The 14,060-nt window shown below is 41.0% G+C and overlaps 1 protein-coding gene across 1 annotated transcript in view; it reads right to left on the bottom strand.

Annotated features, from left to right (window-relative positions):
* Positions 1–13,245, bottom strand: part of kif6 (kinesin family member 6) — a 68,769-nt gene extending 55,524 nt beyond the window's left edge. The window contains exons 1-6 of the mRNA XM_085767313.1: positions 13,066–13,245; positions 10,361–10,470; positions 8,873–8,947; positions 4,734–4,881; positions 4,465–4,574; positions 1,311–1,440 (exon numbers count right to left, since the gene is read on the bottom strand). Of these exons, the coding sequence (XP_085623439.1) occupies positions 1,311–1,440; positions 4,465–4,574; positions 4,734–4,881; positions 8,873–8,947; positions 10,361–10,470; positions 13,066–13,125 (633 nt within the window). The 5' untranslated portion in view covers positions 13,126–13,245. The remainder of the gene's footprint in view (positions 1–1,310; positions 1,441–4,464; positions 4,575–4,733; positions 4,882–8,872; positions 8,948–10,360; positions 10,471–13,065) is intronic.
* Positions 13,246–14,060: the final 815 nt, after the last annotated feature.

Genomic DNA, 14,060 nt, shown 5'->3' with positions numbered 1-14,060 from the left:
ACTCCTCTGTGTTAAACTGACCACAGGCTAAGGTGGGGCAGCAAAAAGAGGCAATGCAGTGTTACAGAACCTCAAAACACTGGGATGTACTGTAGATGGAGGGGCAGAGGTTCAGTCTATGCATCCCCACATGTGTTGAGAGGAAACAAGGATGCAGAGGACAAGAGAGGATGAGAGGAAAACTTTCCCAATGAGGCTGAAGGAAGGGTGAGGAGTTGAGAATGTGTATTTTTATTTCCTGTCCAATAAAAGTGTAGGGGGGATTGCCGGGTCTCAAAGTGAGTGAGCTCATGGTCTACTGAGTGTTCAATAAATGGATGTGTCATCTTTGATCCACATGGCTGCGAGCAAGAGAAGAAAGAGAGCATTACTGTTAACTTTAATGGAGGTCTACAAGGAACAAGGACTTCTGAGGTGATTCTGGCAGTGTTAAACTGACCACGATGGTTCTTTGTTTGCTTCAGGCTCAAGAGAAATATTCTTCTGAAAAAGTCCCAAAGAGGACGAGTTCACAAAAGTCTGTGTGTGGGTGGACTATGCTGGGAGCACTGCTGGGCTGTGCAACGCCTTCACTGCTTGATAGGATGAATGTAACATCCAGGAATGTGCTTCCACTGACATATTCCCACAGATTTCATAGCAGAGGATATTGGCATTGTGTCCTCGAGTTAAAACAAAACATGCAATATTGCATAGGTAATAGGCCATGCTATGGGGAACATGTGTATTACTTGGCAGATGTATTTTCTCACACTACAAAAATTAAGGAGGAGAGAGCACTAGGTAAAAAACCAAAATCCCATAACAATTTCTTTTGGATTAACCCTAACCCTTTCATGGAAGAATCCCAGCCACATCAAAAACTCACTTTGAAATACTCAGAAACAAAAAACAAATCTCCCGATTACCCCGTTCACTTTCACTGTCTATAATTTGCTTACAAACTAGCAACAAGAGTAAACAAGGTGAGATCAGTGAGGTCCAAATCTCAGGTTGCAAAGCAAACGCTGACTCAACATGTCTCATCAGTGTAGAGTTTGTGTCCAAGTGTAGAACAAAAGCACCGCAGGATAAACAGAAATTTTGGTTTTACAAGGAAAACCATGGTAAAAGGGACCAAAATAATATTTTAGACAGGCCTTTAGGTAGCTTTAATACCCTACAACATAGCATAGTTTTGATGTATTTTTGTAGACAACAGTCCTCCTGACTAAGAAGATTGCATTGATGAAGTGTGACCTCAAGAGGGGAAGTCATACTAGACATTTCTGCAGTATAAAGTAGAATCACTCTGTTCCCCTTTCTGTTACCTCTGCAATCATACGATTGGTGTCACCTAGGAAAAGTAGATTTAGTGCCTCTTCCTCGTTTGCTGACTGCTGCAGTGACAGATTCTTGAGATGGATATTCTGGTCTGGATCCTCCATGATTGCAACTCGTCTGGAAAGAAAAAAAAAACTTGTTGAGAGGAAATTTCAGCATAATGATTGAACTTGAAATAAATTTAAGATTATTAATTTAAAAAAAAAAGATAAAGCAGGGCAAATTCAGTCAAAACCCAAGTAATTCAACACTGAAGCAATTATGAAAACTAATTATGTCAGCTATGTCATCTATTTTCTTCCCACTGCCTTGGCCTAGCTCAGCTCTAAATCCAAACAAACCACATCTGCGAGTCAGTGTGGGCTGCGACCCAGTTTGACATATGTGCTTTATCTGTCCGGGGGTTCACAACTTGATAACAGACGGGACCTGCTTTTAAAAACAAACAGGTAACCAGTCTTAACTCACATCAGGCTCTGAAATAGTGTGAGCACATGTGTTGGAAATGTCTCCAATGATCTTCTTACCACATCATTTCCATCACACCACCATGGCTGTGACAGTAAGGCTACTGGGCTAAGATGTCAAATCAGAGACAGAGCAATGACTGGAGAACATATGTAGATAATTGTGTGAACATGTGTAGGTAATTGAGGTAGTGTGACAAAGCAGTATTAATCTCAATGTGATTAAAGGCTCTGCCCTGGCAGAGTTATTTTCCTAAACAGTCCCATCAGCCCTAAATAGGTTTTAATTATTGTATTTTTACACAAATGTAAAAAATTATCAAGAGCTTAAATTAATTTACAAGATAATTTGGAGGGTGGAATGCTGAAAGTGTGAGGGGAATAAGGCACGGTGGAGTCGGAGAAAAAAAATGAGAAGAGAATGTCAGAAAGAATAGAAAGTAAAGTGTACTGTAGAGAGAGAGAGCCCAACAGTCAAAGAGAGAAATCTGTCAGTGCCACAGCTTGTCCTTGAATCAGCAAGTGTAGCCACAGCATGGTTAACGACGGGCACTGTCTATTTACAGAAGACTGTGATTTGTGGCTATCTAAACCTTGAGCTGGATGCTCTGCAAAAAGAGAGAGAGAGAGAGAAAAAAAACTTCACCAGATCTGGTAAGAAAATACAGCACAAACACCAAAATGATGTACTGGCTCTGACAAAAACTGGAGGAAAATAAATAATTACATAAACAAAGATGGATGGAGTTCAGATCCACAGTGAAAAATGGACATAAAAGTAAAAAAAATCATCAAAAACTAAAAGAGGAGGAAACGGCGAGACAACCACAAAGACAATGGAAGACAAAGAGGGAAGCAACAAACAACATGAAATGAGTCAAAAAAGGAGAGATAAAAATGAATTTCCTCCAGACCAGTTACAGCAGCAAACAGCTATGAAAAACTATTTTTCCACATGACCCTTTAGCTCTCCACTCCAGTGGCAGAGTCTGCCACTGGAGTGGAGAGCTAAAGACCACATCCATTGCTGTCCCACAGTCTCATTATGTCAGTTGGCAGGTCGTAGTGGGGTGGTAAATACTAGAGTCTCCACATTTCACCACAGTGACTCCAGGCCAGGTTGACAAATGGCTGTAAGGGAATAAGGCTCAGCTAAACCCGCAAGTGTTTAGGAGAATAATGGATCCAGTGGTAATTGGTCTATCCAACTTTAAAATTAGACATGAGCGCAGTTACTGTATGAAAAGTGAAATATACAGTAACAGTACATCACACTGTATGTTGTGGCACAGGTTCCTGGTTCAACTCCCAGGCCGGGGACCTTTTTCAGGTTGTATGTTCTCCCTGTGCCTGTGTGCTTTCGCTCCAGGCTCTCTGGCTTCCACCCACAGTCCAAAGACAACACATGCTTAGTAGGTTCATCAGCAAATCTAAATTGTGTGAATGCGAGTGTGTATGTTGTTTGTCTCTATATGTTGGTCCTGTGATAGACTGGCAACCTGTCCTGGGTGTACCTGGCCCTCGCCCTGTGTCAGCTGGGATTGGTTCTAGACCCCAAGAGGTATTTAGAAATACTTTATTTAATCCCTGAGGGGAAATTTAAAAATGTCACAGAGCAGCAGCAAGACAATACAGACAACAACACAGATCACAACACACTGAGTAAAAATACATGTAAGACATACAAACACATAGTGTATTAAAACACAGAATAAAAAGAAATAAATATATGAATAAGAGATGCGTGTAGAAGGTTAAAAGTTAAGAAGTTAAAAGAAGAAAAAGTGCTGGGTCCAGGATGCTTGTGATGACTGCATTAATTAATCAGATTGAGGAGTTGTACAGCTGTATTGCAGTGGGTATGAATGAATGTTTATATCGCTCTCTTGAGCAGCGGGGGAGTCTGTATCTGTGACTGAAAGTACTTCTCAGACTGTCCAGTGTTTTATGGAGGGGATGGGTGGTGTTGTCAGTAATCCTGAGGAATTTTGTTCGGACTCTGTTTTCAGTGATTTCCTCCAGGGTACTCAGCTTCACCCCTACAACAGACTGGGCCTTCTTGATCAGCTTGTTAAGCTTGTTTGCGTCCTTTTTCTTTATGCCCACACCCCAGCACACCACAGCAAAAAAGAGGGAACTGGCTACAACAGTCTGATAAAACATATTAAGCATCCTGTTGCACACATTAAAAGACTTAAGCCTCCTCAAAAAATACAAGCGGCTCAGGCCCTTCTTGTAAACAGCCTCAGTGTTACCTGCCCACTCCAGCTTGCTGTCCAGTAGGACACCAAGGTACTTATATTGCCCCACAATCTCCACATCACTCCCACTGATACAAACAGGAGAAGGTGGGGACTTCTTCCTCCTGAAGTCCACCACCATTTCTTTGGTTTTTGCTACATTAAGCAGCAAACCGTTCTCCTTACTCCAGTGCACAAACTTTTTAATCACACCCCTGTACTCCTCCTCTTGACCTCCCACCGTGCACCCAACAATAGCTGTGTCATCTGAAAATTTTTGAACATGACATGACTCTGTGTTGTACTGAAAGTCAGATATAGATATAGGTATAGACAATGGATGGATGGATTGATCCCACTGTATGGTTCAGATTTTCAAGATTTTACAAAGTTATTTTCTATCCTATAGCAAAAGGAAAGAAAATGATACTAACGGTAGGTCTTCGAGTCGGGAGGCTTCATGTCGGGAATCCAGAAGGTCATATCCCATCTCGTTGTAGATTTCCAGGTAGGAGATGTGTGTTGTATAAAGCATGCTGCTGTCCTGAGGAGGAAAATGCATCATGTTGAACTGATCTGGAGCAGTAGAGTGATCCAGTAGGATATGGGTATGAGTGTGCATCAGTATTTACCAATTAAACTAAAATCTTAATTCAACTGAAAAAGAAAGACAACACAACAGAGCAAATCATGCCGTACTGACCTGGCTGAAGCATTCATACAGGTAGGACAGGGTGCGGGGAATAATGCCTCGATCACTGTAACGCTCTGCCCCGCCTGTGATGGTAAAGGTTTTTCCACTTCCTGTCTGTCCATAGGCAAATATGGTGCCATTGTAGCCACCCAATACACTGCCGTCACACACAGACACAGGAGAGATACTATGAAATCCCTTTACACTTCATGATATAAGCTATAATAACCTCATAGTTAAAATTCACATCTATTGCACATAATTTCAAACATACTCAACAACCAGAAAGCTCCACATTTAGCACCTGCGTTCAGAGTTTTGGGTCCCTGAGTGTAGTGTAAAGTAAAGTTGTGTTCTTGGGTTTAGTACTTCCTTCCACAAGCCCCTTTTATGGACATATACAAATACATTTTTCTTTATTGAAATTACTAATCTTCCTCCACCTCCATGTTGTTGTCAAAGGCCAGTTGATCATTGGTGAAAACAAGCAGATTAAAAGAAAATTAAAGGGATAGTTCACCCAAAATTGAAATTTCACTCATTAGCTGTGTCTCAATTCAGGGGCTGCAGCCTTCGGGGGACCAAGCCTACGCAGTCTCCGGAGGCAACAGCTTCGGAGGCTCCTCCATCGGCCACATCAACCATCGGTAAATGGGAACTGGGAAGAGGACAGACCCTGGTTCGTCCAAATTTGACGAACCGGGAAGAGGAGCTTTGAGAAGCTTCCGCTACAAAACAAGCTTGAAAAATAGACTTATTTAAATTTTTTCGGGACAATTTTGCATTTTGGGGCTTCAATACAAGATGGACATTACATACGAGCAGCATGGAGGTATTTGGATGTTTTTTGGTGTGTCTTTTTGTTACGAAGACAGTTGGTATCCATTTGCAACCGTTATATGGACATGCACTGCTATGCCGAGACCCCCTGTAACTCAGAGAAGCCACGGATAACTCTGAAACTTCTCCCAGCCCTTAGTCGACATGAGGGTGAGTAGATAATGAGTGAAATTTCAATTTTGGGTGAACTATCCCTTTAAGTACCACAGATGTCCTTGGAATAGAACTTTGGTTATGAAAGATTACAATCCTTTTGAGTCAACAACAATGCCCCACAGATAATAATAATAATAATAATAATAATAATAATAATAATAATAATAATAAAAAACTTTATTTATAGAGCACTTTTCATACATAAAAAATGTAGCAACACTGTAAAGCTAAAGGTAAGATACAGTCTCACAGTAAAATCTCATCTCATCATTTGCAAAAGCCAGAATGCTATAAATCTGTAAATATAATCATATAGTTGCTGATTTCTTAGTAGCTCCTATGACATCACCATTTTAATTTGCAACTATCAAGTGCATCCCTACAGGCAGGCACCAAAAGTCTGAATGAATTGAATCTGACTCTTTAAAGCCACAGGAAAAGGTGGCAGTGAGTGGAGAGCTCCAATGGCGACAGACATCTGCTGGTGAAGGAGAAATGTCTCAGAGAATAAGTGAAGGAAAGGGCCCAAACCCACTCAACTAGGCAGGGCCCGGTAAATTTTGGTTTGGCACTGAGCTGCTTCTCTGCACATGCACATGGCAGTGGAAACCAACGGTATCTGTGAGGTAGAGATGTGTGTGACATTAAAAACCCCTTCTGTCCTGTAGTGGTGGAAATAAACCAGAGAGGAACAGTGAAGCGACAGAGGGGCCTCTGACACACGAGCTCTGATAAAAGATGAAGATGAACTCCCTGACGTGCTAACTGCAAGGAAACGATAGCAGCATGTTATATTTTTTTAGATGAATTATAAACGAAAGTCAAGCCTCTTGCTTATTCTAATGCAATTGCCGACCTAGTATTTGAGCAGTGTGTGGGTTTCCCTTCCTGTGTGCTGTACAATTCCACACCCTGCATGAGAAGAGCAAGAGGAAAAAACTGCATGTCAGTTTATATAAAACACTACGTCCACTCATGAGGATGGTGGTTGGTTACTCAGCCATTGGGTGTCCATTTAATCTCGCATGAGTCACAGTAATGATTGGCAGTGGGGGAGAAAGACACAAGCTCAGTGTTTAGTTTAATGTCAGTGCTAATGATGCGGGCTGGGCCCTGCTACTGAGGCTTGGGCGGACCCCAATGCTTGTTGCTGTTTACACCTCAGCTTCCCTGGAGACTGGCAACTCATGGTACAGAGGATCCTCGCTCTTCCTGCTCTTTTCATGAGCGGCGGTATGTCCAACATGTTTGAGGTAACACAGCTCTTGAACAGACCCCATTCTCCTTTGATCTCAGGCTGCAGGTTTCACAGCTTTGTAAAATGGGATTACAATGCAGATAGAGGGTTTGCCTTGCCAACCCAGCAATATTACATTGGCTCTTCCTCTCCTGCAGCTATTAATGCTGGTTTGTTTTTAAACTACTGTGTTGGGGTTGAAATGACTGGTTTTGGTTACACCACAGCAGAGACAGAGACTAGTGTGTAAGTAAACGAGTTAGAGCTTTTGGCTAAACTTGAAATGTCCCAAGTATGACAGAGCACCAACCCAAACAACAACCTGACAGTTATTGCTAGTTGAGAGGATAGGCGCCTGTGTGTATGAAACTGGGTTTTTGTGTGGTGACAGCAAAAACTGCTGTGATTCAAAGTGAATCTTGCTTAAACCTGAATAAATATTTCCCAACACCAGGAGTTTTAGGAGAAACATTCTGTCAGTCCAAATTTGCATTGATTTAATTAGCAAATTCTGTAACAAGACAGAAGATTTAAAATGTTATGTCTAACAGGCATCCTGCTGAGGAGACAAGAGACTGACAGCTGAGCCTGAAACATGTGACAGGAAGGACAGACTGATGATGAAGAGTGTCCATAGTCATATCACAGACTAAAAGACATCAAGTCATGGCCTGGTTGTGACTGAAACATTTGAACCTGATGTTTACCATCTGCCAAACAAAGGGGGGGTCTGTTCAAAACCTGGCCGGGGAGGGCAACTCAATACCTAAGTCAGTGAACCCGGGTGAGTCAGGTCAAATATATTCAAGTCCTTAGTCAGCCGATCCAGACGTCTCACCATGTTATTTATATGTCTCCTAACGGCAGAGATAATACAAAACACTTGTGGGATTCCACAAATAGCCCCTATTGTGAGTAAGAAGACTGAAGTGCTGGGGAGATGGTTGGGCCAGATTGAGCCAGGAGGACTGTGATTGGCAAGGAGAACCAGAGGAAGAGCCTTGTGCACACATCTACACGACACGACCAACTTTTAATCACAGGAAATTCCAGCTAAATTCTCTTGTTCGTTGTTTTTCTGTTTGAATCTATCTGGATTTTATCTAAGTCTAGTCAGTAAGTAACAATCTGTCAGACAGATGGGTTATGTGAACATGCTGTAAACACTGATGAATATAACAAACTAGCATACAACTGCATTTCATTGCTTTTCAAGGCACCATTCTGCAAATTGTGTGATGAATGAAAAGTAGGTGATTGTAGGGATGGATGACATCACAATTCTGCTGGTGCCAATAATAAAGCCTCAGTTACAATATCACTGAGGAAATCTGTTTCATTGAATCATCAGTCATCAAATACAAAATGTAAATTTAAAAGTGACTATATTGCCTAAAATGACAATAGTCTAATTTATCAATAGAATCTTGGCCATCTCAACATTTCAAACACAAGTCATATTTTAACTTTAAAAGAAGCCGTGGCGTACCACATATTTTCATTAAACTGACGGATGTTTACTAATTACTTGCACTGTTGAGGGCCAGATATTGGATCAGAACGTGGTTCTTGTGCATGACAAATTAAACAGCTCGAAACGAGCGAGCAGCTACAATATCTGGTGTAGCTCTGTGTTGTGGCTTGAAAACGTTCTCACACTCATGGTGGCACAGTGTGCCATCTCGCCTGCCAGCTCAGTCCACTTAGCGGTTTAAGAATGTAAAGCATGCCAACAATCACAGACACCCTCCATTTCCATGTTAAAGAAAGCTGAGCTTTACTGACTTCCTGTCAACAAGGCCGGCTAAAGCCTGTGTGGCCCCACCATAACACCGAGAGATGAGCACTGCTGGGTACAGGTGTCGCTGACAACTCATTAATAAATTTGAAAAGTACAGTGTCACAAAGATTTTACCTGTCTGCAACTGGCTTGGCAATGTTTTCAAATATCTCTTCTTGTTTCGCTGCTTGATCAAACACTTTTTGGAACCTGGACAAAAAACAAAAAAAGAGCATCACCACCAGGACACATTTAGAAGAACAAAACTGATCAGATCATAGTTATTACTTAATTTACTACCATGAAATCTGTGCTCATCCACAAAGATCCACGGCTACAATCAGCCGTACTGAATAAGCACAAAAAGCAGTCTATTTAATTTCCCAAGTGGATGCGGAGGAGTTAAGTAATTCTGTTTTCTAAAGCAGTCTCTCAACCCATCATGTTTTATCCCACAGAAAGATGAGAGAGATTTGAGAGGAATCCGCCCAGGAAGATTGTTAAATGTGGAAATTTTATTTCTATAAGGGCACAAGGGAACCTCCACATGCTATTATAAGACTGTGGTTTTCAGAGGCTCTCAGTGTCCACTGCTGTCTGACTCCGTAACTGTGAATTTGGGCTTGGAAGCGTGGCATGGGCCCTGCCCAGAGGGTATATAAGGCTGCAGCCCTCACCACCAGTGTTAAACAGATGTTCTGGCTCCGACTGACAGAACTGGTGGATGAATTATTCATGGGAATATTTCTTATGCAACTTTGACAGCTTGAATCATGTTGGGAAACACACCTTCTTTGTATGTTGTCTTCATTTATTGTTAGGATTTTTTCTCAAGTTACATCACTTGTTTTTAAGAGGATATTTCAACATTTTGGCAAATTCACCCATTGTCATAATCCCTCTAGTCTTAGCAGTAGGTTCATTACCTTTAATTGTCAGTGCAAGCTGTTTTTAGAACGGCGGGGCAGAGCTGCGAGCTGCTCAGCTAACGCTACAGAGGCATATGGTATTTCCACGTTTCCCCCATCAAACTCATCAAATACACAATCCAACAACTCCAACTCACTCTGGTGGACAAGTTGTGACCTGCACACTTGTTACGCTATGAAATAATAACGTATAATAAATAACATTACGACACACAAATCAAATACTCAGAACTTTGCTTTTCCCACATACACTAAAATGACATCAGTGGTCATTGTTTTGATGTCTGTGGCTAATCATTAAAAAACACTACACATATGTACCGGTATTCAAATTCAAAAAAACGTTATTAATCCCACAAGGGGCAATTCATTTTGAGCAGCAGGTTGCCGTGGTAGCCTACATGGCCCACAATGTAGTTGTCTAGTCTAATTAATTTAATTTTGATATATTGTAAAGTGATGGTTCTTTTATTCAACAAAATAGACCTGAAGACCCATTTTAGGGGGGTTCTTTGGAAGAGCCGATAGAACAGCCTTCACTTCCAGCATTACTCTACAGTGCCATGACAGTGAAGTATACTGTAGCCATTTTGTAGATATAAAAAAGCACATCAATTATTATCGTGCACTTCAAAGATAGCAACAGTTAAATTTATTTTAAATGAAGCAAATGGAAGGTGCTGTCATACACTACCTGAACTTGTAGCACTCCCTCTTGTTGTTAACAAAGCCATCAGCCAGGTCTCGGGGCACCACAAACTCTATAGAAGCACCTGTCTCCTGCTCCGTGTCCACAGAATACACCTGAGGGAGCCAGAGACAACAGTAGAGTCAGCCCACAGTGGAACAAGGCCCGCAGCTCAGTCTGTACTGAAGCAGGACAAGGCAGAGGGCTAATTTTCTACAAGAGAATATTTGGAAAATATGTACCTTGACTACAATTTCTGTGATTTGTATGTTGTTATGGTATGCGATACCACAGATGCAGTGCAATTTAAACACAAGAAAATTCATTTTAGGTCTAAAATATGACTTTGGCCACTTGTGGTTTGGGTATTGCAAGCCCCAAAATGAAAAAAAAAGACTTTATGAAGCATATATTCTGTGGAAAGCAACAGAAGAGAAAACCCAATAATGATCGGCATACAGTGTAGACAAGCTCTGCAAATTCACCTCGGCTTGCCAAAGCCAGAGCCATGCCTCAGGGGAGACAAGAAAAACTGTGGAACATTGAACCAATATAGATTGTGCTGTAGCAGAGAAGGACATTTAAATTGAGGTTGGGTGGGTCAATCTAAACATCCTCCTCCTCTAGGCTTTCACATATGTTCTATCATGTTTTCAATGGACACGTGCAATCACAAGTTCCATAGTTTTAGAAATAAGGGATACAGTAAGGCCGAAATTATTGGATTGTTTTTCATTGTCACTCCACCTGCAATATTTCATCCACTAGCCTACTGTTCTGTTGTCCACACGAACATGAGCAGAACCTCAAAAGGCCCTGAGGATGTATCTGTGCTCATTTTTTACTGCTGGATATTGTCAGTTAAAGCTACAGTGCAATAGAAACTGTAAAAGCAATTTGATTATTGCTGCTGTTTTCAGAGAATGAACTAGGCTTTAGGGGAAGAAAGCACTTTGCCAGGAGTGTGTCTAATTAAAACTGACAGTATGTGTGCCCAATGAAGACACAACGAAACCCTTACCTGATGGCAGGAGAGCATGTCCAGACATGTGTCCTTTATTAGAAAATAACCACTAGTAAGCTGGTTGATAACCGTTTCATTAGCTTGCCACCGTTTGACAGTCCCACCCCAGAATCTCAAGTCTGGCACAGTATGTTCACCTTTATGACTGTGACAGAGGCTACAGAATGAACACATCACCAGAACAGATGGTACTGTAGGCTACCAGTTGTGACAAACTGTTCATCCGACTTATTCAAATACATCAGCTTTTCAGATATAAAGGGGTCAGTGACGTGATTTAACCTATTGTCAATTGGTGCAACCAGTATTTTTTCATAAAAACCTGACTATGTCCAGGAAAATAAATCTGGACTTAATGTGGACTAAATATAATTCACTTTTGCAATGCGTCATAATTTCATCCCACATTATTTAGAAAAAAACTGTGTTTTTACTGCAAAAAAATCTACTTCAATTTAATGTTTTCAGAAGAAAGTACCATACAGTATACTCTTTACAAGTACAGTACACCATTTGACATTTTCAGGGCATTCAGTCTTGTATTTGTTAAAATGCCTCAAATGTAATTTCAAATGACATAAAACCAACATAAATACAAAATGTACATTTTAACAAATACGATGCATAGTTGCAAGCTGATACAGTGGCTTTTTACACAAACTATTTTGCCCATAAATTCAGTCAGGTGAAGTTGAAACACGACTCCGGGAGCCTGATGTCAGGTGCGTTTCCATCAGCTGTTTAGATGCGCATCGAGATGTATCGCATCAGAAAATGATGATGGAAACGCCGTGATTCGCATTAAAATCCCCTGATTCGCACAAAATGAAATACGCTCGCTATGGCCGGGTTTTGGTTGATTCGAATGGGATGGAAACAGCTGTATGCGAATCAAGTGTGACGTAGCGCACTGTCACCCCGTCTGCTCCCATGTTTGCAGTTCACTCACAAGACAACATCAGGGTTTCCGCTGTCACACAACAATTAATTAATTGTGGCGCATCGCCACGGCAAAATAAAAGCCCCCACACACCTTCATATGTGATTACTGCACAGTTCTTCATAGTTCCTCCTCAGTAAAAACCAAACTTATCAACCAGCTCGTCCAGCGTTCATTAATAAAGTCCGCCGCGACTCTCTCTCTCTCTCTCTCTCTCTCTCCCACACACACACACACGGGTCGCGTTATGACGGTTCAAATCCGTCCGTCCGTCCGTCCGTCCGGGGGGGGGGGGGGGGTGCAAAGTCCGTAGATGGAAACACACATGATTCGAATTTCTTTTAATGCGCATTTCCCAGTAATTCGAATCACTTTGGATGGAAACATGGCTACTGTAACGTCTCGTTTACCTGAGCTGCCTGCCATCATTAATGACAGATTAGTTGCACCTGTGGTGTTCCAAGCCTGAATATCGCTGTTACAAACTATGCTCAGAAAATATATTCAAAACTTTAGCAGGTGGGGGGTTTAAACGTGTGATGTGATAATAAACATTCCACTGTTGACTGGAATCATTAACGTAACAAGCATGTTTCCTATCCGTATGTGGCCTAATAACTTCAACGCTGATATTTGGTTGCATAAGTTAGTTAAATAACCTAACGTTACAGTAAGTTACCTAACGTTAGCATTTACCTTAATTTTATCTGAGTTGTGTCTAATGTTAAGTTTTACTTTCCCACTCACCGCTGTAGTTTTCTTGGTGGGTTTAACGCGACCAAATATCTCTATCGTCTGTTTCACCATTGTCCTCTAAAAGAAGTACAATTAGTTTGTTTTGTTACTGAAACACATAGCCTAGTAGCTTGGTAGCTCGCAGGCTAACGTTAGCATTTGGACAAGTGAAATGCTCCTTGTGGTTTGTTGTAGCAGGTTGCTAGGTGACCGAGGTCCCCCTTCAAAGATCGTCTATAGTAGAGATGATCCCTCAGTGTGAACAACCTCTCCCCCTCTTCTTGGCCAAAATGCCTGATGGTGTGAGCCACAGCCAGGTGGGAGAGTGTGACTAAAGACACTGTCAGAAAAAGTAAAACAGGGAATCAGAGCTGTTCCATTTTCTATTCATGTTTATTTGTTCCACTAAGCAGGTGTTTTATATTTAAGAGAAGAGTTCACAGAGGGTTCAGTGACTCATTAAATTGACAGAGGCCTAGTAACTGTAGTCACTCCCCACACATCAGGCAGTTACTCATAATGTAAAAAGGTGCACCACATGACAGGTTTGGCAGCCAGTATTTGAAAAATATCGGATATTGGATGCAGTAATCCCATAGCTGATTTGTTGTTGTCAATATATATACGTATATACTTAAAGAGGATCCACTAAAGAGGATTAAAATTTACTTTAATTATATGCACCGTATATATGTATGTATATATATATATATAAAAAATGATATATATATATATATATATATATATATATATATATATACATTTACGGTGCATATAATTAAAGTAAATTTTAATCCTCTTTAGTGGATCCGTACGGAAGCTTATTGCATTCATTCAATAAAAAAAAATACAGATCCTGTTTTTCTGAGTAATTTTTTCTGTTTTTCTGAGTAATTTTTTTAAAAATCAGGCTTCATGAACCGCGGCGGCGGCGGCGGCGGCCAAGCACCGGCTTCCGTAGTTATCGCGAGATTTCGAAGTAGAGAAAAAATTACTCAAAAAAACAG

This window comes from Trachurus japonicus, chromosome 22 (genome assembly GCF_045865225.1).
Source record: "Trachurus japonicus isolate A0001 chromosome 22, Traja_1.0".
In the NCBI taxonomy this organism is placed as follows: domain Eukaryota; kingdom Metazoa; phylum Chordata; class Actinopteri; order Carangiformes; family Carangidae; genus Trachurus; species Trachurus japonicus.
The sequence above is the reverse complement of the archived record's forward strand: the minus strand, read 5'-3'. Positions and strand labels throughout refer to the sequence as shown.